Raw genomic sequence first — 22,826 nt, 5'->3', positions numbered from 1 at the left:
GGGCAGAGGAGCTGTTCCTCTGCACTCCACAGCTCCCCCTGTCGACAGGAATTTCCCTCTACAGGTGCATTGCACCTTTTGCTGGGTTCCCGCAAATTATACGCTTGTGGAGGATTTCCGCAGTGTCAGCGCACGTCTTGTGCGCTGATCACGGAGAGAATTCCACAATCGTTACAGTATGACCAGCCCAACCGAAATTCCCAGTGTAGAGGAAATTTCCGATTTGTACGATTTGGTCAAAGATGGGTCCTGTATCTTTAAGAGGTTTAAGATACTGGACTCTGAAACCAGAGATGAGTTTATATCAGAATGTTTCAGATTCTTAGCAAATCCTGAATTTCAGGCCACCACTATTTCCACTTGGAGTGCTCAGATTGCTTACAATCTTTTCCAAGGGGATCTGTTTGTGTGGGCGGATGAGTGTGCCAGACACGTGAATCTGAGACATAACCCTTGCAGATTTCTGAGTCATGTATTTTCTCGTAAGCTTAGAATTCCCCTGCCAGGTTATTTCTATGAGTTTTTTCCTGCAGAGCATGATGCTGATCAGATTAGGTTATGCAACATTCCAGTGTCATTACCATATGTTAATAAATTGGTGCTTGCAGGCCAATCTGCTGATTTGGCTTGTCAGCCAAAAGATTCGTTGCCCATAGCAACCACAAATAAAGAGGTTATTTCTGTCAAGTCTGAAATGTGCAAAACCATTCAGTATGATAATGATGTTTTCAATGATGTTTCTCAGTTTCCGGGTTTTTTGCCCCAATCCAAAGCTTGTGTGGATCCTGTTATAGGTAGGATCGCACACTATATTGAAGCAGTTAAAAAGTCTGTTCTTGTTCCTGAACTCCACCCATATGGAGATTATCTGGATACTGGCCTGTTTGAACCTCCATTTGCCTCATGGGACCCAGAAAGCCCAAGTGTGCCTCGGTTACCAGCATGCTCAGATGCTTCCTCGGTGGAGACATGCTCTGATATGGCCTGCCTGCTTGCATGCCCAGAAGTGGTCCCTGAAAGTCTTGATCTTGATGGGTGTCCTCGTAATTCTGAATTCAGAATAGTCATTGGTTCCATAGGAGGGCTTGATAGTTCTCCATGTGAGCCTGGTGGTTGTTCTGCCCTCTTGGGATCTCTGTGGAGCTTCAAAAGGTTCTGGGAGATTCCGGGAGAAATTTTGCTTGGTACCCTGGATAAGATCAACAGTGGCTTTTGTGTTGTAAGGGACACTTCGAACAGGTATTGTGGCAGGTTTGGTATTTTCGGACGCTCCTTAGAAGGTGGTGGGTATTGTCTGGAGGGTGTCGATGGCTTCTTCTCGGGCATTCACAGTCCTGATGGGTGTTATACTGAGACTGGTAGTACTGATGGGCATGTTTCGGTGGCGTTTGCTTCTGATGAGGTCGGTTTCGGCTGGACTGACTCTGGAATTGGGCCTTGTCGGGCTGTCCTGACCTTCATGAGTCTTCAGTTAGAGTCTTTTGCAAATATCAGGTTAGAGCAGGGGTCTGCAACCTTTAAGAATGAAAGAGCCACTTGGACCCGTTTCCGAAAAGAGAAAAAAAACTGGGAGCCGCAAAACCATTATAAAACAGATATGTCCCCAATATGCACAAATCGTTAGCAGATATGTCCCCAATATGCACAAATCGTTAGCAGATATGACCCCAATATGCACAAATCGTTAGCAGATATGTCCCCAATATGCACAAATCGTTAGCAGATATGTCCCCAATATGCACAAATCGTTAGCAGATATGACCCCAATATGCACAAATCGTTAGCAGATATGTCCCCAATATGCACAAATCGTTAGCAGATATGTCCCCAATATGCACAAATCGTTAGCAGATATGTCCCCAATATGCACAAATCGTTAGCAGATATGACCCCAATATGCATAAATCGTTAGCAGATATGACCCCAATATGCACAAATCGTTAGCAGATATGACCCCAATATGCATAAATCGTTAGCAGATATGACCCCAATATGCACAAATCGTTAGCAGATATGTCCCCAATATGCAGATATAACCACAATAAGCACAAATCGTTAGCAGATATATCCCCAATATGCACAAATCGTTAGCAGATATGTCCCCAATATGCACAAATCGTTAGTAGATATGACCCCAATATGCAGATATGACCCCCAATATGCACAAATCGTTAGCAGATATGTCCCCAATATGCACAAATCGTTAGCAGATATGACCCCAATATGCAGATATGACCCCCAATATGCACAAATCGTTAGCAGATATGTCCCCAATATGCAGAAATGACCCCCAATATGCACAAATCATTAGCAAATATGACCCCAATATGCAGAAATCCTTCAGCAGAAATGACCCCAATATGCAGAAATCCTTCAGCAGAAATGACCCCAATATGCACAAATCCTTCAGCAGATCTGAAAAGAAAACCCCATTTACTCACCTAGTAAGAAGACCTCCTGTCACGATCTCCTCCTGTCCCGACCTCCGGTCCCGACCTCCTTGTGGCGCGCAACTCCGTCGGCTCCTCTTCCTTCCCGACGTCACGTCCTGCCTGCACTACACTGCAGGGCTACGGGAAAATGGCCGCCCGAAGCCCTGCACTGGTCCGGCGGCCTCTCTGATAGGCTGCCGGCCAGCGGCAGCACACGTGACGTCACACGCGCAAACGTCACACGCACGCCGCAACCACTGATACCCACTACCGGTGTAGTGTCAGAATGGGCAGCCCTGCAGCACCGGAGGCGGGACTGAGCCGCGGCAAAGGGGAAAAAGAGCCGCTTGCGGCTCCCGAGCCGCGGGTTGCTGACCCCTGGGTTAGAGGGTCGTCTGGAATCCGACCCTAGGGGGGGTACTGTGAGGATCCGTGTGGCTGCCTGCGCAGGCAGGCAGCCTTTTGACCACTGTTCAGGTCTGCATTCTGCAGGTCTCTGGAAGAGAGACCTTTTGTCAGTTGTGCAGCTTGCTGCTGAGGAATTTGCATACGTTTGTCATGCAGATTGCCTAGCCACATCCCTTGTGGGCTTGCTCTATAAAGAGCTATGTTTCCCACAGTAAGTTGCTGGTCATAAGAGTTAGTCCTGTGGAACACTCGCCTGGAGTGTCAGCCTTGCTCTTTGTTTGAAGATTAGCCTAGAGTAGTTCCTGGGACTGCACTAGGCAGGTTTGCCTAGTGCAGTTAGGATTGCATTATTTGTATTGCCTGTTCTGTCTGTCTGTGGGGTGCTAACCAGAGCAGCGGTTGTTGCTGGTAGGCCCTTCTGTTTTGTTGTTGCCTTACTTGGATCGCACTCGCTCTGACGGTAAGAGCAGTGGATCGTATCTCTTACGTATTCCTGTTTCCGTGTATCTGTCTTGTCTGCTACGAACGCTTGCTGGAGGCTCGGTGAGGTAACCGTTAAGAAATCGCTCGCATCCTCTGTTTTATGTTTGTCTGTCGGTGGTTAGTTAGGCGTGCTTGTCCCTGTTGTGCTTATCACGCGGGGTCCGCGCATAAACGCGTGCACTGTTGCGAATGAGTGCGGTGTTCGTGTTTAGTTAGCATTTGTTATTTTCCTTATCTCCTCATTGTATGATTTGCTGTGCCTTTGCTACTCTCATGCTCTGCCTTGCTGTAGCCTTGTGTAACCTCTGGCAATCGCCTCTCCCGCGATTGCGTTCCTACTTCATATCTGCTGTTGTGTATGCACCGTCACGGGTTGGCGACTAGTTTGGTGCACACACATACAATCTGTCGCTTTGCTCTCTCTCCTTCAGGGCTATCTTGCCCTGCGTTTCTTCCCTTCGTGCAATTCCTGTCTGGCGTGTGTGGCAGGGCAGAGGAGCTGTTCCTCTGCACTCCACAGCTCCCCCTGTCGACAGGAATTTCCCTCTACAGGTGCATTGCACCTTTTGCTGGGTTCCCGCAAATTATACGCTTGTGGAAGATTTCCGCAGTGTCAGCGCACGTCTTGTGCGCTGATCACGGAGAGAATTCCACAATCGTTACAAGGCCTCAGCCAGAGTGGGGCAAAGTGATCTCCTATGTATACTTTGTTATACTTAATATTCCACCAGAGCCTAGATTTAAAAAGAGCTAAAATTCGGTGCATGGACTTACTGACCACATTCCAGATCTCGGCTTTTTATAATTTAAAGATCCAACTTTAACCAATACTTACACTTTTAGGACTCTTTAACACTAGTCAACACATGCGTTGTTGCAGTGCTCCCGCCTTTCTGGGCACATTACATTGCAATGCGCAGAAACACTTTCTGTACTGTGAACGGTAACATGAAAGTCAATGGACCCAATGTGCAGCGAGTCATAATGAACAGCACCACACATAAGTGTGAAAGGGCCCTTAGGTACTTCCACACTGCATTTGTCGTGTTGCGTAGCAATGGTTAGTAATTCACTTTTATATGTCGCATCAAAGTAGTAATGCGCAATGTGACTTTTCAAAACCGTTGTGTTGCAAACCTATTTTCCAGGATGCACAAATCAATATATATAGTGTTAAAGTAGCCTTAGACAGCATCGAGAATAGTTTTTCTTGCATTTTTATGACTGTTTCTGGTCATTCCCTGTCCAATTTAAATTCTCTTTCAAAAAGCAAAAGAAATAATGAAAATTGTGCAGTGTCTATCAGGTTTTTATTGCTTTCTTTGTTCCTATTGAATACAAGGGGAGGACACTGAATGGAAATGGCAAGCTTTTAAACTTATTCTCAATCAATATTGTAGTATGAATATCCCATATGGAAACAAAAATGTCTAGGAATAAAAAAAAGGCCTCTATGGATGAATAGAAAGGTTAGAGATAAAATGAAGAGGAAAAAGAATGCCTATAAGGCCCTAAAACAGGAGGGGCCAAAGCTGCATTAAGCAATTATAAGGAGTGCAATAAAAATTGTAAAAAAGAAATTAGGCTGGCAAAGACTGAAGCTGAAAATTAAATTGCTAGGGATATTAAATCTAACCCCAAAAAGTTTTAGAAGTACATCAACTGTAAAAAAAGAAAGGTTGACTGTATTGGACTCCTAAAGGATGAGGGTGGGAACTCAATGGTGGATGACCAAGGTAAGGCAGAGTTATTAAATGCTTTCTTTGCTTCTGTCTTCACAAGGGAAATATCACTGTTGAAAATTACAGAGGCAGAAGAGTCTCAATCTTCCAACTGTAATATTAAATACTTAATGCAGGAAGAAGTGAAGGTAAGACTAAATAAATTAAAAATAGACAAAGCACCTGGCCCGGATGGCATGCATTCTCGAGTCCTAAGGGAATTAAGTTCAGTTATAGATAAACCTCTTTATCTTATCTTTTGTGACTCTTTTTCAACTGGCAGAGTCCCAGTGGATTGGCGTACAGCCCACGTTTTCCCATTATTTAAGAAAGGCAAAAAATCAGATCCAGGAAATTATAGACATGTAAGCGTAACATCAGTTGTATGCAAACTATTTGAGGGGTTACTAAGAGATACTATGCATGACTTCATAGTCGAAAATAATCGTATTTCTCAGCATCAACTTGGGTTTACTAAAGACAGGTCCTGTTTGACTAACATGCTCAGCTTTTATGAGGTAGTGAACGCTAATGTGGATATTGGGAATGCTTTAGATGTGATATACTTGGACTTTGCAAAGGTCTTCGACACTGTTCCCCACAAAAGTCTGGTGCAAAAGTTGAGAATGCAAGGACTGGGGAAGACTCTATGTGCATGGATAGGAAACTGGCTAATGGACAGAAAACAAAGAGCTGTGGTCAATGGAGAATGTTAGCAGTGGGGTCCCACAGGGGTCTGTACTGGGTCCAGTGCTCTTCAATTTATTTATTAATAACCTAGTAGATGCAGTAGTGAGCAATGTTGCTATTTTTGCAGATGATACAAAATTGTGCAGAATCATCAACTCTCAGGAAGATGGGGACATATTGCAACAGGATCTGGATAGGATGGCTATATGGGCGCATAAATGGCAGATGAAATTCAATGTTGAAAAATGTAAAGTCATGCATTTTGGTCGTACCAATGGTCTAGCACCATACAAAATAAATGGGATACAGTTGGGGACATCAAACTTGGAGAAGGACTTAGGAGTACTCATCGACAACAAGTTAAATAATCGTACTCAATGCCAAGCCGCTGCAGCTGAAGCTAACAAAATTTTGGGATGCATTAAAAGGGAAATAAAAACTCGAGATGCTAGCATAATATTGCCCCTGCTTAACTCTCTAGTAAGGCCACATCTGGAATATGGAATTCAGTTCTGGGCACCACATTACAGGAAAGATATTGCATTATTAGAGCAGGTGCAGTGACGAGCAACAAAATTGATACATGGGATGGAAGGTCTCACTTACCAAGAAAGGTTAGATAAACTGGGTTTATATAGTCTAGAGAAAAGACGCCTTAGAGGGGATCTAATTAACATGTATAAATACATCAGAGGGCAATATAAAAGCTTGGAGGATGAGCTTTTTGTCCCTAGGCCTTCTCAAAGGACTAGAGGACATGATCTACGCATGGAGGAAAAACCTTTTAGCCATTTATTTAGGAAAGGGTTCTTTACAGTAAGAGCGATTAAGATGTGGAATGTATTGCCACAGGAAGTAGTTATGGCAAACTCTATACCTGCATTTAAAGGGGCTTAGATGCTTTGCTTGCGCTGAAAAACATCCATGGCTACAATTACTAGATAATGCCTAATGATGTTGATCCAGGGATTTTATCTGATTGCCATCTGGAGTCGGGAAGGAATTTTTTTCCCTTTTGGGGCTAATTGGACCATGCCTTGTAAGGGTTTATCACCTTCCTCTGGATCAACAGGGATATGTGAGGGAGTCAACTGGTGTTAGTGTTGTACTTTGTTCCCTGGTTGAACTCGATGGACGTATGTATTTTTTCAACCCAAATAACTATGTAACTGTCACGATCTGTGACGATAGGTGGACGCAGAGAGTGTCTGATTACCGGTAATCTGCAGTATCACCGGCACACAGACGTATATCTGATTATGGGTGAGCTGCAGTCTCACCGACAATCCGATATATAAACTAACCCCTGCCCACTCAAGGTGTATAGTGATTGGTGCAACAGTAATAGGCACTACGCAGTGGCGAGACACACTGCTAGCGGCAACTTTCGTCCAGCGGCAAGGGCCCGCTGGAGGAGGATAGTGAAACAAGCAAAATTCGGCAACAGAGTATCAATAAAGCAAGGTACAGAATCAGGAGGCTAGGACGGAGTCTAATAACGAGCCGGGGTTCGGCAACAGGAGATCGGAATATCAAGGTACAGTATCACAGATCAGAGGCGAAAACGAGAGGTACAGCAAGGTCGGCAACAGGAGATCAGATTGGCAAAAGTACAAGAGGATTAGGCAAGAGCAAGGTCAAGAACGAGCAAAAAGGTCAAAGGCACAGATAAATCACAATGGTATGTTTCTTCCAGTACTTATATATTGGCAGTACCAATATATAAGTATACTGTGGATCCGAGAGCTAACACAGGTGTGATCGCTACAGCGGACACAGAATACTGACAGTCTGCTGCTTAAATGCAGACTGTCACTTCAGCAAACTCCACCCCCCCCGATGATGTCAGGAAGGAGGCGGCAACTGTCCCGGCAGCCTGCTCATGTGATTTTCCTCCTCAGGGCATAAAGGGCGTGACGCTCCGTGCGTGTGCGCGTTGCCCTGCCCTGCTGAGACATGCTCCTGGTGGTACGCTGAGCGGAGGAGGATGCCGCCGGGACAGACCGGAAGTTCGGGGTCCCGATGACGTCAGCCGCGAGCGCGGCGTTCGCACTACCGCTGGCGGTGGGGGTGAGTCCATGCCTGACATTACCCCTCCCCTGAGGCGTGGTCTCCGAACGCGCCAATGAAGGTCTATCAGGGTTTGTATCATGAAATTCCCGTATGAGTTCCTGTGCATGAAATTGATGTGCTGGTACCCAGGATCTCTCCTCCGGACCATAACCCTTCCAATGAACCAGATACTGAAGAGAATTCTGAACAAACCGGGAATCCAGAATTCTCTCAACCTCATACTCAGGTTCACCGTCAACAAGCACAGGAGGGGGACCAGAGTCCACCTGTACTGCGGGTTTCAGCAATGACACATGAAATGTTCTTACTCCCCGCATTGACTGAGGTAATGTCACTTGATAAGATACCCTATTGATCCTTTTGGCTACAGGATATGGACCTATAAATTTAGGTCCAAGTTTAGCTGATGGCTGTCGTAAGGCGATATGCCGAGTGGAGATCCAGACAAGATCTCCGGGAGAGAACTCCCACTCAGGAGAACGCCTTCGGTCAGCCTGTTGTTTCTGGGCCGAGACTGTTTTCCTTAAATTATTATTAACCTCCCTCCAAAGAGTTCTTAGCGTCTCTTGCCAGACCTCTAGGGCAGGAAAAGGTGAGGACCTGACAGGGAGTGATGAAAACCTTGGTGACCTTCCATTGACAATTTGAAAAGGTGAAAACCCAGAGGAAGAACTCCGAAGATTATTATGGGCAAATTCAGAATATGGTAAGTACTGAACCCACTCTGTTTGATTGTCTGCCACATAACATCGGAGGTATTGTTCCAAGGACTGATTCATTCTCTCCGTTTGCCCATTAGTTTGGGGATGAAACCCAGATGAAAAGGAGAGGGTGATCCCTAATGCCTTGCAAAATTCTCTCCAGAATTCTGAAATGAACTGCACCCCCCTGTCAGATACTATGTTCTCAGGAACCCCGTGAAGACGAAGAATGTGGATTACGAAAAGATCTGCAAGTTCTTTAGCGGAAGGAAGTTTCTTCAAAGGTACAAAATGAGCCATCTTAGAGAATCGGTCCACAATGACCCAAATCACCGTATTACCGTCCGAGGGTGGTAATTCCCCCACAAAATCCATGGATACATGAGTCCAGGGCTCGGAGGGTATAGGCAGCGGCTGGAGGGTACCCATCGGAGATACACGTGAGGGTTTACTCCGTGAGCACACTGAACAAGACACAACAAAATCCTCAACATCACTCCTCCACGAAGGCCACCAGACGCTCCTGGACAATAATTCTCTAGTTCGAGCCACTCCAGGGTGACCAGCTAGCTTATGAGCATGAAAGAATTGAAGTATTTGTAATCTGAACTGTAACGGTACAAACATGAGGTCAGACGGTTTCCCTACTGGACTATCCTGTTGGTAGGGAAGCAGGACAGAGGCAATATCCCTCATAGAGTCTATACTGGCTACGACAATTTTCTCAGATAAAATTGGATCTGGTTCGGAGGGCAGTACTGATTCAATGTCAAAACATCGTGAAAGAGCATCAGCCTTGATATTTTTGCTTCCAGGTTTAAACGTGATGATGAAATCAAACCTAGAAAAGAATAAAGACCACCGTGCCTGCCTGGGATTTAACCTCTTAGCCCCCTTCAGATATTCCAGGTTCTTATGATCCGTATAGACCGTAATCACATGTTCCGCCCCCTCCAGCCAGTGTCGCCACTCCTCAAAAGCCAACTTCACGGCTAATAGCTCCCTGTTCCCGATATCGTAATTCCTCTCTGCCTCAGAAAAGTTTTTCGAAAAAAACGCGCAAGGGTGAAGTCTCCCTTGTGATCCGGAGTACAGTGACAAGACTGCCCCAACCCCGATCTCTGATGCGTCTACCTCCACTATGAATGGCCTGGACGAATCGACATGGTGCAAAATGGGGGCCGAACAAAAGGCAGTTTTAAGACTCGTAAAAGCAGAAATGGCTTCGGGAGACCAACTGCTAACATTAGCCCCTTTCTTAGTCATGTCAGTGAGGGGAGCTACCAGAGCGGAGTACCCCTTTATAAATTTCCTGTAATAGTTAGCAAACCCCAGAAAACGTTGTAAGGCCTTTAGATCAACTGGTTGCGGCCAGTCTAAAACTGCCGCAACTTTACTGCTATCCATAGCTAACCCAGATCTGGAAATGATATAGCCAAGAAATGGGACTTCATTGACTTCAAACAAACATTTCTCCAACTTGGCATATAATGAATTCTCCCGTAACTTTTGTAATACATACTGGACCTGAGATCTATGTTCCCTGATATTGCGAGAAAAAATCAGAATGTCGTCCAAATAAACGACCACAAATTTCCCTACCACCTCCCTAAAAATGTCATTAACTAATTCTTGGAAAACAGCGGGGGCATTACACAGACCAAAGGGCATGACTAGGTACTCGTAATGCCCATCCTGAGTATTAAATGCCGTCTTCCATTCGTCACCCTGTCTAATTCTGACCAGATTGTAAGCTCCCCTGAGATCTAGTTTAGTAAAGATCTGGGCACCTGTGACCTGAGAAAAAAGATCATCAATCAGGGGGAGTGGGTATCGGTTCTTTATCGTTATGGCATTAAGAGCTCGATAGTCGATGCAAGGACGCAGCCCCCCATCTTTTTTCTTTACGAAGAAAAATCCTGCCCCCGCGGGTGATCTAGAGGGTCTAATGAACCCCTTATCTAAGTTTTCCTGAATGTACTCCCTCATGGCCACCTTTTCGGGTCCCGTGAGATTATAAAGATGACCTCTAGGGGGCATGGTTCCTGGTCTAAGCTCGATTGGACAGTCATAAGGCCTATGAGGTGGTAGTGAATCGGCCGATCGTGGACAAAACACATCAGCGAAGGAGCTATAAGGCTGAGGTAAACCTCAGTGCTAAATTATAATCCATAAAATTGGCTGCAGCGCCCGTATCAATAAAAGCCTGCAGTGCAATGTCTTGTTTGTCCCAAGAAATGGAAATGGGAAATAAGATTTTATCTTTTGGAGGTACGGAATTCTCGCCCAGGGTAGTACCCCCGACTAACCCTAGGCGGAGAAGTTTTCCGGCTTCTTGGAACAAACAGAGGCAATATGACCCTTGTCCCCACAATATAAGCACAGACCCTCTTTTCTCCTTCTCAATTTCTCTGTCTCGGATAATTTAGAGTGACCCAGCTGCATGGGCTCCTCAGTAGAAGAGGAAGTGGTAACACTTGTGGAAGGTTGTGAGCGCATGAAGGGTCGCTGCCTGGTAGACCTGTGAAAACGTACTCTGCGGTCTATTTTGATGGCAAGACTTATGGCCTCATCTAAAGTTCTAGGTTCAGGATGACTTAGCATTAATTCCGACACAGAATCAGACAACCCCGTTAGGAAGCGATCCAAAAGAGACTGCGCCTCCCACCTGGTAGAAAATGACCATTTGCGGAATTCCGCAGCATAGATTTCCACTGAATTCTGACCCTGTTTGAGTCTTTTTAGTTTCCTCTCAGCTGTGGCGGAAGTATCTGGATCGTCATACACGACCGCCATGGCTTCGAAAAAATTTTCTACAGAGGTAAGAGCCTCATGACCCAAGGGTAGGCTATAGGCCCATGTCTGTGAGTCTCCTTGTAAAAGGGTTTTTATGAGCGTGACCCTTTGCAACTCAGAACCAGAGGAAATGGGACGCATTTGAAAATATGATTGACACCGATCCCGGAAATTACGGAAATCGGAGCGTTCTCCTGAAAACAATTTGGGTAACGGCATTTTGGGTTCAACCGGTAATACAGGAGCGGGATTAACTGGTGCTTGCAGGTTTTGCACAACCTCAGCTAGTCGGTTAAGCTGGACCTGCTGATCTTTAACGGTCTGGTTTAATTGAGCGACGACTGTCGTCAAAGTGTTAACCTGCTGGACCAGAGCATCCATCTTTTGGTCCGCTGTACTGTCACGATCTGTGACGATAGGTGGACGCAGAGAGTGTCTGATTACCGGTAATCTGCAGTATCACCGGCACACAGACGTATATCTGATTATGGGTGAGCTGCAGTCTCACCGACAATCCGATATATAAACTAACCCCTGCCCACTCAAGGTGTATAGTGATTGGTGCAACAGTAATAGGCACTACGCAGTGGCGAGACACACTGCTAGCGGCAACTTCCGTCCAGCGGCAAGGGCCCGCTGGAGGAGGATAGTGAAACAAGCAAAATTCGGCAACAGAGTATCAATAAAGCAAGGTACAGAATCAGGAGGCTAGGACGGAGTCTAATAACGAGCCGGGGTTCGGCAACAGGAGATCGGAATATCAAGGTACAGTATCACAGATCAGAGGCGAAAACGAGAGGTACAGCAAGGTCGGCAACAGGAGATCAGATTGGCAAAAGTACAAGAGGATTAGGCAAGAGCAAGGTCAAGAACGAGCAAAAAGGTCAAAGGCACAGATAAATCACAATGGTATGTTTCTTCCAGTACTTATATATTGGCAGTACCAATATATAAGTATACTGTGGATCCGAGAGCTAACACAGGTGTGATCGCTACAGCGGACACAGAATACTGACAGTCTGCTGCTTAAATGCAGACTGTCACTTCAGCAAACTCCACCCCCCCCGATGATGTCAGGAAGGAGGCGGCAACTGTCCCGGCAGCCTGCTCATGTGATTTTCCTCCTCAGGGCATAAAGGGCGTGACGCTCCGTGCGTGTGCGCGTTGCCCTGCCCTGCTGAGACATGCTCCTGGTGGTACGCTGAGCGGAGGAGGATGCCGCCGGGACAGACCGGAAGTTCGGGGTCCCGATGACGTCAGCCGCGAGCGCGGCGTTCGCACTACCGCTGGCGGTGGGGGTGAGTCCATGCCTGACAGTAACTATGAATAGATTTTCTTTAGTTTAATGTGGTTTTTTTTAGATTTTCTTTACTTCTTTTCCATCGATAGGTATCATTAAAAGAGGAAGTGGAGCGGGTATCTCACCAGTAGAAACAGTAATAAAAATGCATTTTTGGATAGTAAAGAATGGCCAGAACGCTAGATACTTTTTTTAATGCTTGCATTAACATTTGCCTTCCTTTCTGTACCAATGCCAGGTGTCACTTGAAAAGGAAGTAGAGGAAACAGTGAAACAGGCAACTGTGACTAACTCCCCACACTCTTGTGCAATAACAATTGTCCACCTATTCTTTCGTTGATAACAAAGGTGTTCAACTATGGACTCAAAAGTAGATACTATCATTTTCATGCCAGTGACTGATATAAAGAGTTTTACACCATTTAAATGTGACAATATCAAAGTGTTAGAGTCTTATTTTAATTATGGGATTGAGTTAAATATGTGCTGCCAATACCTTGTTTGAGGGTTCATTCTGAAATGCAAATGAATCAAGCAATAATCATGACAGATGGTGTAATTCTGGAACCTCTCTGCTATAAAACAGATTGACATTTCAGCATGCATTCATCCATATGAGGAAATGAAAAGAGCCTAAGCATCAATAAGAAGGATTACCCTCCATTTGGGTAATCCTGTTTTAAATTCTTTTTAAATGATTTTACCAGGCGCACACAAGCAGTGGACTCAGAGTCAGATAACATAGTGAGTGGGCTTCCTTCATTCTGTTTCTTTACACCGTGATGCAGATTCTTCATTGAGATCATTCTATCTCACAAAAAAATCTGCCCAGGAAGTCAGAGCAGATAAGTGTATAACAAACTATGAAAGGCTAGTTTTATACACCATCTCTTGTACTTCATATGTGAATATGGACACTGCAAAATTCATATAGTAAAATGGTGGCCATACACTGGACACATTTTTCCATCGATATTCGGGCCACTGAATTTTTTGATAGAATGTGCTGGAAATTTATGCCCCAACATGCTGGCCCTATCAAAGAAATCGATTTGCAAGTTGATTTGGTCAATAATACTGGACAGAAGATATCAATTGGCGATGGATTAGGAATAATCCATAGACAGTGTTGCACTATTAATAAACTATGTTCAGCGTGTGGAAGGATTCAACCAGATAGATTCCTCGTTGGTCATGTTATGATCCGAGAGGGATTTATGTTTTGGCCACATCGACCAGTGTATGGCCAACTTAAGTCCTACTAGAAATAAAATTAACAAAGAGGAGATTGACTCCTCGGCTCAAACCAGTACGTAAAACAATATGCAGTCTTTGGGCAAGGCTCCCTATTGATTCTGGTCGCCCATGGAGCACGCTCTAAGTGGCTGCAGCTCTGGTGCATTGAGTCCACCAGGAGAAAAGTGCAATATAAATGTTCTGTGACTGTGTCTTTAGCTATTGGCCAATAACTAAAAAATAATGTGAAAACATTTGTAGAATAAAGATACAGTAATTGGCATCCCAATGCAATAAAAAAATATTTCTCACCAAACTTAAAATCAACTTTTTATCTTTTAATTAAAGGGTGTAAGATAAGATATGTTTCCATGTAATAAATATACATATATACATAGCCGTAGCAAATAAAAAAAATGTAAGTATACATAATGATTAGTACAAATGCCGACATAAGATTGGCATGCCATTGTGCCACAACTCCTGGTACATTTCTAGAGGCTACTTCTACATGTCTGTAATAATCCAGTGAAAAAATAATACTAATTTTTTATAGACTTTAGTTAATTAAGTTTAGTCATTTAGAATGTTATTTCCAGTAATCTAGATAGCACACACATACTGTAGATCCACAAATGTTGCAAAGGAGTAATCCATTTGATACAGCAACAAACATATTTTATTCTCTAAAAGATTCAAATCAGACAAGTAGCTAAGGGCTTTTTTACATGAGCATTTCACAGTAGTGTGTCCACTATATGTTAACTGCTCCTGTGGATCTGCCAGGTGACTGAATTCAGTGGTAAGTATTTGGTCCAGGCGATTGTTGGTGCCCACATCTTACATGAGCATCCAAACGGGAAACAGCCACACACTGTATATCAAATGCTGTCATTCTGTTGCATTCAACAGAAACTGAAAGATACTCATTCCCTGGCAGATCAGCAGCTGTAGTGTGCCAAGTATGCAGTTCACCCATTTGTGTGAATAAGCCCTCAGTTTGGTAGACTCACTTACCAAGAAAAACTTTTTATATGTTTTTCTCATACTTCAATACCGCTAAATCCTGAAGAATTATAATTCCAAAATGAAAAATAATCAATCTCTCATATACCTTTGAGGAATGTAAAACATCTGCTGTGGAGGGGGTTTGTAAAGGACTCCTTCATAAACTGGCCATAGACCACCTAATATTCGGAACAAAGAGCTTTTTCCGCAACCATTTGGACCAGTAATGAGAAGATGCATTCCTTCCTTCACCTAAACAAAACACAACAATTGTCAGTTAACTTAATCAAAACTTTGTTGTGCTAGATACTCGTTTATCATCATAACATCGGCAATGCATTTCTTCAGAAACTTGTAACACATTTCTCAACTTTTTGCAGTACGCCTATATAGCATAATATGCAAGCTTCATTGCTAAATTAAAAAAAAATATAGACTGGGTTTCTTACCCTAACTGAAAGGACAACTGTAGCGAGAGGTATGTGGAAGCTGCCATATTTATTTCCTTTTAAGCAATACTAGTTGCCTGGCAGACCTGCTGTTCCTTTTCCTCTAATACATTAGCCATAGACCCTGAACATGCAGCAGATCAGGTGTTTCTGACATGATTGTAAGATCTGACAAGATTAGCTGCATACTTGTTTCTGGTATGGTTTAAAAGGAAATAAATATGGCAGCCTACATATTCTTCTCACTTCATTTGTCCTGTAAGTATGTTGTGACTAAATCCAGGCTCTCTTTGCCTGTTCCTGCATGCATATCTACCTTTCAATAGATCCTCTTCATTCTTGCTCAAAATGCTAGAACGCGCCCTCACTATTTGGTCTCTTGCATATCCTCGATCCCGAAGATGTGTTTCCACCAAATCCAGTTCCTGATCAAGTATCCACATATCAAAACAGTTCCTAACTGCTTAAGCCATCTCACCATATGGAATCACTTTCAGGGTGTGGGGGGGATTGCAACTGAAGGCCAAAAAACCCAGAGTTTCCCAAACACTACTTTCTATAAGTTTTGGTAATTATTTTGTGTGTCTCACATGGGCCACACAGTGTTAAATCTAAACAATTAATTCCCTGCAGACTCTGGCAAATGGTAAAAGAAAGATTGAGCCTTATCATTACAGAAAAGCAGAAAATCGGCTAAAGCCTCTTTGGGACCCCTAACCCCTGCCAACACCCCCCCCCCCCCCATATTAGCAGCAGACCATCTGTATACCTACCATACCAATAAATGGAATTCATAAAGGGGTTCTCCTCTCCAAAGATGCGGAGCTCTTCCCACCATCCCATTTAGACATTTTGTTACCTGCACACTTTTGTACGTTTGTATTTTTGTATGTGAAGTCTATGCAGCAATGTTTTATACACTATATGCACTGTGTATTTTAATGTATCTTTTTCTATGTGACTATCTCCTTAAAGAGAACCTGAACTGAAAATAAAAAGTCAAAATAACCATACACAGGTCATACTTACCTCCTGTGTAGTCTACTACTTAATCTCTTTCTCCTCTCCTGCGTCCCATTTGTCCAGTGTGATCGATAGAATTCTCGGTCCTCCATTTTAAAAATGGCCATTACCCCATAACAGCTACCTGATCAGCACAACTGTAATATTGCCCACTTGAGCCATAGGGAAACATGGACATTACCTTGCACAATCAGTTGTAACTGACAGCTGCTGATATATAACTGACAGCAACTGCTATATTTAAGTTCTGACAAAATATTGTCAGAACTGGAAGGGATCATTGTAAGAAGAAAATGGTGAGCTTCTGAGAGGAACTTTCAGCGAGGTTAGTATGTAATATTCATTTGCAGCTATGTCATATATTTATTTTAAATTATTTTATTCGCTTCAGGTTCCCTTTAAGATGAGCGACACACATAGTGGGCAGGTCTATCTACCTATATAACCTGTAAAGTACCATTTGTTTGTCAGCTATGACTAAGGAGCCATGTTTGCTCCAATATGCGTGAGCTGTGTCACTGTATATCCAGTGGCTGGATATACAGTGACACAGGCTCTACCTCTGACACAGGAGGTTCGAATCTCGGCTCTGCCTGTTCAGTAAGCTGCACCTATTCAGTAAGGAGTTCTTTGGGCAAGACTCCCTAACACTGCTACTGCCTACTGAGTGCTCTCTAGTGGCTGCCTCATAAGCGCTTTGAGTCCGACAGGAAAAAAGCGCTATACAAAAAAAGGAATTATTATTATTATTATATCCATAGATGCTTCAATAAAGATTGGATTTTTATGCTTCATTTCAGTGCAGCAGGACTTCTTTACCCCATAGGTAAGTAATGATGCTCTCCCTAACCCCCGACACCCAAAACAGCACACTCAATTAAGAGCCTCCCTTATGGGGAGGTTAATTTAAAAATAAATAAAAAATTCCATGGTGCTCAGTGTCACAGACCGCTAGGCCGGTCTGCGGATGGGGTACATCGATCAGCGTCAGAAATCCTCTTACACGGTCATTTGTTCATCACGAAGGGTAACCCCCGTTCGCAATTTGATGAACTGACTCGCGAAGGGAGCGTTCTGATACCAACCGAATCACTCCACACACATATACAATTTAAAGATCTGCCACCAAGCGAGTTACACAGCCCGCTACTGTAATTTTACTAGGACTTCGAGAACGCTATATTAACCCTTAGCAGTATGCAAGAATCTGGGTCAGATCGTTATGTCTGGGCCGGGTTCTCGCATACGGGTTATAAATGTATACTTCTATTAAACACAGGGTAGCGAGTTCAGGAGAATAGGTACGATTGTGTATGTTCAGCAACAGGTCATAACCGCTAAACGATTTTTAAACGTTTAATAACACAAATGCATTACATACAGTTATATACACCTATTAACATATAAAACACAGAGCTTAAAAATAAAAGGAATAAAATCAGAAAATTCTTACTTCGTTAGCTGAGCAGTCCATTTGAAAAATGAAGAAAATAGTCCAGTTTAAAGTAGGCATTCAGTTTAAAAGTCCTTTGTATACTGCAGGCGCTGGCTCTCCTTAGCGCCGGCATAGACGTTCCTTAGTCGATGGAATTTGGAGAACTCGGAGGAGTTCCTTGCAAACGCTTTTTACTGACCAGAGTTTTGGGGCGGTCACTACCTGGAAAGTAGGTGTGTTTGAGGCAGGGTTAACTCCTGAAAGTCAGGTTGCCACCCCCAGACTTGGAGCAAGGAATGTACCAATTATTAATAATTTGTGTAATTCCGCCCCAGATGGGTGCATCGCAAATGCGCGACCATATTCATAAGCAGCATGCGACTCTGTATTAAATGAGTCTATACACGCCTAGTCTGTCGAATTTGCTCTACGCAGGCCGGATAAAGTGGTTTCTATATGGATCCCTGATAGCTAGAAACGTGCACTTTAGGTGAACGATAGAACTGTTTCCTAGGTATCAGAAAATGTAATTTTGGTCTTGCTGTGCCAAACCTATTTTGAATTATTAATAAAGTAAATGTTCCCATTGTGTGAAGCTATGAGTTTTTGGAGGGAAATTTGAATCTCAACCAGTTTGAGGAGGTTTTCCTTTTGGGGAAAGATGAGCTGTGTAACCAAATGGCCTCTCGGCAGGGAAGCTAGCCACGTGTGAATTCTTTCCTGACCTGAACAGGATGTGGGGGAGGGCTGTCCTCTCTCAGTAAGAGAGAGGGAAATTGACATCTATTGTGCATTTACCCAAGACTGACAGGAACTGTGCACGACTATGCGAAAGTCGATGGCGATTTTGCGCACAACTTTCCGTAATGTCCGTCACACTCAGTTCTCTTTAAAGGGAAGGTGTGGTTTCCAAAAAAACAAACGAACAAAAAAACCAACAGATCTACTTACCTGGGGCTTCCTCCATCCCCTGGCAGCCTATGTTTCTCTCGCCGCAGCTGCGGTGTCCCGGGATTCCCTCCGTTACAGATGCCAACCTCAATCGTGCTCACGTGGCTTGGAGCATTCTGTGCGTGGTTTCAGACCACGTGAGCGGACTCATGAGAGGCGCGACCGAGCACTTGCGCAGGCGCAGAGGTTGCCGACCTGTTGAGGTCGGCATCTGCAACAGAGGGGGATCCCGGGAACACCATAGCTGCGGCGAGGGACACATAGGCTGCCAGGAGTTGGAGGAAGCCCCAGGTAAGTAGATCTGTGGGGTGTTTTTAGAGCTTGCACCTTCCCTTTAAGTACTTTACACTGCTGTAATTAAACAATTTAGCCTGAAATTCCATTTTAATACATATTTAACATTTGTTAAATCCCTTTTACCAACCTTACCTTAGTGGTCCTACAAACAAAAATTTTAAGTTTTAAGTGCAATTTAAAAGTAAATCTAGAGACAATCTATATAAACTGTTGAGAAAGAAATACTTAGCCTCACACATAAAGATATATTATATGAAGTCCGCGAAGCAAGCAACATACATTTTTGTGCTGTAGAATTAACAATACTAATTACCACATTTGATTAGGAAGAGCTATCTAAATGTAAACGATATGCAAATGCATTGTAATTATGTGTAATCAAATGTGGTTACACTGTAATTATGTTCAGGAGACACACACTGTTTTGGGAAACAGAAGCTTTCACACTTTCACATGACTTTAGCATGGCTTTATGTCTTGCAATGTACTCATATTCTCTATTGTAACATGAGGCCATTATTTACATGTATCTGTAATCTAATTTTAATATTGAATTATTGTTGGCTGCTTTAATTAAACCTAATTATTTGGCAACTGTTTCCTGCTGAAAAAAAAAACCTGTTATACTTACTAGGCAGTGCTGTGCTAGTTGGTACAAAAATCATCTGACTCCAATGTCGACACTAAGTAACAAAAACTGCTTTATTGTGGGTATATTTAATACAACGACGGAAATATGGACCAGCATAATAATTCTCCTCAGGAAAGATTCTCATTGGTTTGATCAGTGGACCAACTGGAAGCTTAAAAGTGACTCTGTATTGAAAAGTTCCCCTGGGGGTACTCACCTCGGCCGGTAGGGGGAAGCCTCTGGATCCTATCCTTCCCTCGTCCACCTTCGTCCCACGATGGTCTCGCTGCAGCCCACTGAATACACAGCCGACAATTTGTCAGGCTGTGCAATATCTACCTTTCCCTGTTCTAGTGGTGGCGCTGTTGCGGCTCTCCACTCAGAAATAGGCGGAAATAGACAATCTCAGTCGGGTCCGCTATACTGGACTTTTGCCTGCGCAGTAGAGCGGACCCGACTGGGATAGGCTATTTCCGCGCTGGATGCCACTACTGCGCCTGTGCCAGGAACGTAAATATTTACATCCCAGCTGTACGGGGAGCTGGATCACTGCCGCCGTGGGATGGAGGAGGATGGGGGAAGCCTCGATAGCAACCAGAGGCTTCCCCTTCTCTAGGTGAGTACCCCCCAGGGGCTTTTTTCAGATACAGATCCTCTTTAAGGGTATTTATGCAGGTTACCATTTAAAAAAAAAAAAAAAAAAAAAAGTGTGGACATTTTGTTGGGTAGCACAATAATAATGAATGAAGCAGGAGAACTGGGTAGCTAAAACATACTAAGATTCATATGAATATCGTTGCACAATTTTAATATAACATAAAAATTAGAAAAGTCTATAATTTATTCATTTATTTATTTTATTTATTTATTGTATTTATAAAGCACCAACATATTACGCAGCGCTTAAATATGTTAAATATGACAAGATACGTTTATAATATCGCTAGTGATACTGTTAACCTAAAACATGCACACATACCTGTATATTTAATTTAGAAACCACGATGTCTCCATTTGGTGTAATAATAGGAACATTTTCACAGATAATCCCATGTTCAACATCAATCACTTTGCCTGTGACAGAAAATACAGATGAGTTAGATACACGTTACGCATTATTTAAGTAGAAAAAAAAAAACATGCATCCATGAAGTTCAATCTCTTGAACCTTACTACCCCTCAATCTAGAAGAAAGAAAAGCCAGAAGGGGAAATAATCTCTCTTAGGACCAGTGCACACCAAAAACCTCTAGCAGATCTGCAAAACGCTAGAGGTTTTTGAAGCAGATTTCAGAGCGATTCTAGGCATGTTTAGAGACGTTTTCTAAACATGCCTAGTGGTTTTTGGAGCGTTTTTGTGTAGCAGATATCAGATATTGTTACAGTAAAGCTGTTACTGAACAGCTACTGTAACAAAAACGCCTGGAAAACCGCTCTGATCTAGCCTTTTTCAGAGCGGTTTTCCACTTTCTTATACTTTAACATTGACCATACAATGTTGGACCATACAACTTCCATTTTGATGTATGCCATGTCAATGCTAACAGGGTCTGCTACTACTCTGGACTGAAGTCATAACATTCATTAAGTGAATGACAAGGACATTTTCTGTGCTTAAAAATGATTCAAATTTCTCCACAACGGATTTTAAAAGGCCCAAATGGAATGGGTCAATATGAAATGGCTCAGAGAAAATCCTTGCAGCTGTCAACTGGTCTGTTTGTAGTCCGGCTCATTTCACAGTATTTCTAGACAACAAAGAGTGTACAGCTTCATACATACTATTATCACTTTTGTAACACATCTCTCTAAGTATCTTTCCACACCAAAATCTGCATTTTTTAAAAAAAATAAAACTGCATTTCATTATAACCATTTATATTATATAAGATGTGATGTCTGAAATGTAATGCAGGAACAATTTTGGTGTGCATTTCACACACACACACACTCACGCGCGCGCGCACGCACGCACGCACGCACACACACTTTAAACTTAAAGAATAAAAAAAACATGTAAAATGCATGCTGCATTCAAAATACATAGTGCAGAATAGGTAAACTAATTAGTTCAAAGTCCCTGGAATCTCCAACAGATAACATAAAGAATTCATGACAACTGAGAAAGGAGGAGTGAGATGCTTGCATTTCTTATTACACCGCCTGACAAAAATTAAAGCTATCAGCTTGAAGCAAACATGTGAAGAGATTCTCAGACACTATAAATAAGCACTGTTCTTCAGTTTTTGAGGACACTTATCTTTCTCAGACATCAGACAAGGAATTTATATCAGCACAAACAAGATAAGAAATATATCTAAGCAGAGTACTTTTGTGTTTGAAGGTTCGTATTTTTATCAAACTTCAGATAAAAAATTTAAGATAGAACTGAAATAGAAAAAAAAGGATCTAAAGGCGCATACATACGCTTGATTTATTCAAACGATGGGTTGGCAGACATGCCCGTGGGGTGGCCGTTCTTCCGACAGTTTCCCTGTGTGTACAGTCTGTTGGCAGGCTGATGAGGCTGGTTTTGACCCATCCGCCGAGCGGATCAGTCAAAACCAGCCTTATCCACCTGCCGACAGACTGTACACATGGGCAAACTGTCGGCAGAAAGGCCGCCCCGCGGGCGGGTCTGACGACCCCTTGTTTGTAAAAATACAGAGTGTGTACGAGCCTTTAAGGCCACCATACACTGACGGATGGATTTACAGATCAGACGTCAAATCTAATGAAGATCTAATAAAACAAGTACACATCAGATCATTACTTACTGTATATTGATTAGGAAAAACTGTAATTTTTCAGAGCAAGATGGGTAGGAATAATGGGCAGACACTGTTCAGCTCGCCTTGTCTTTTGTACTGCATGAAGTGTAGAGTTAATGGCAGCATTGATGGTGCTAGCATTAGACAAAAGACAAATAACATTTATATTGCGCTTTTCTCCTGGGGGACTCAAAGCGCCAGAGCTGCAGCCACTAGAATGCGCTCTACAGGCAGTAGCAGTGTTAGGGAGTCTTGCCCAAGGTCTCCTACTGAATAGGTGCTTGCTTACTGAGCAGGAAGAGCTGAGATTTAAGCCCAGGTCTCCCGTGTTAGAGGCAGAGCCCTTAACCAGTACACTATTCAGCCGCCATTAATTGACATGACTGATATCAGTTAAACCCATCTGACATTGTATAGTCAGC

The 22,826-nt window shown here is 43.3% G+C and overlaps 1 protein-coding gene across 1 annotated transcript in view; it reads right to left on the bottom strand.

The window, feature by feature from the left end:
* Positions 1-22,826, bottom strand: part of ABCD2 (ATP binding cassette subfamily D member 2) — an 82,078-nt gene that overhangs the window by 37,347 nt on the left and 21,905 nt on the right. Inside the window, exons 5-6 of the mRNA XM_068276305.1 lie at positions 20,614-20,708; positions 14,955-15,100 (exon numbers count right to left, since the gene is read on the bottom strand). Of these exons, the coding sequence (XP_068132406.1) occupies positions 14,955-15,100; positions 20,614-20,708 (241 nt within the window). The remainder of the gene's footprint in view (positions 1-14,954; positions 15,101-20,613; positions 20,709-22,826) is intronic.

The sequence above is a fragment of the Hyperolius riggenbachi genome, chromosome 3 (genome assembly GCF_040937935.1).
Source record: "Hyperolius riggenbachi isolate aHypRig1 chromosome 3, aHypRig1.pri, whole genome shotgun sequence".
Classification (NCBI taxonomy): domain Eukaryota; kingdom Metazoa; phylum Chordata; class Amphibia; order Anura; family Hyperoliidae; genus Hyperolius; species Hyperolius riggenbachi.
This window is presented reverse-complemented; position numbering and strand designations above follow the sequence as displayed.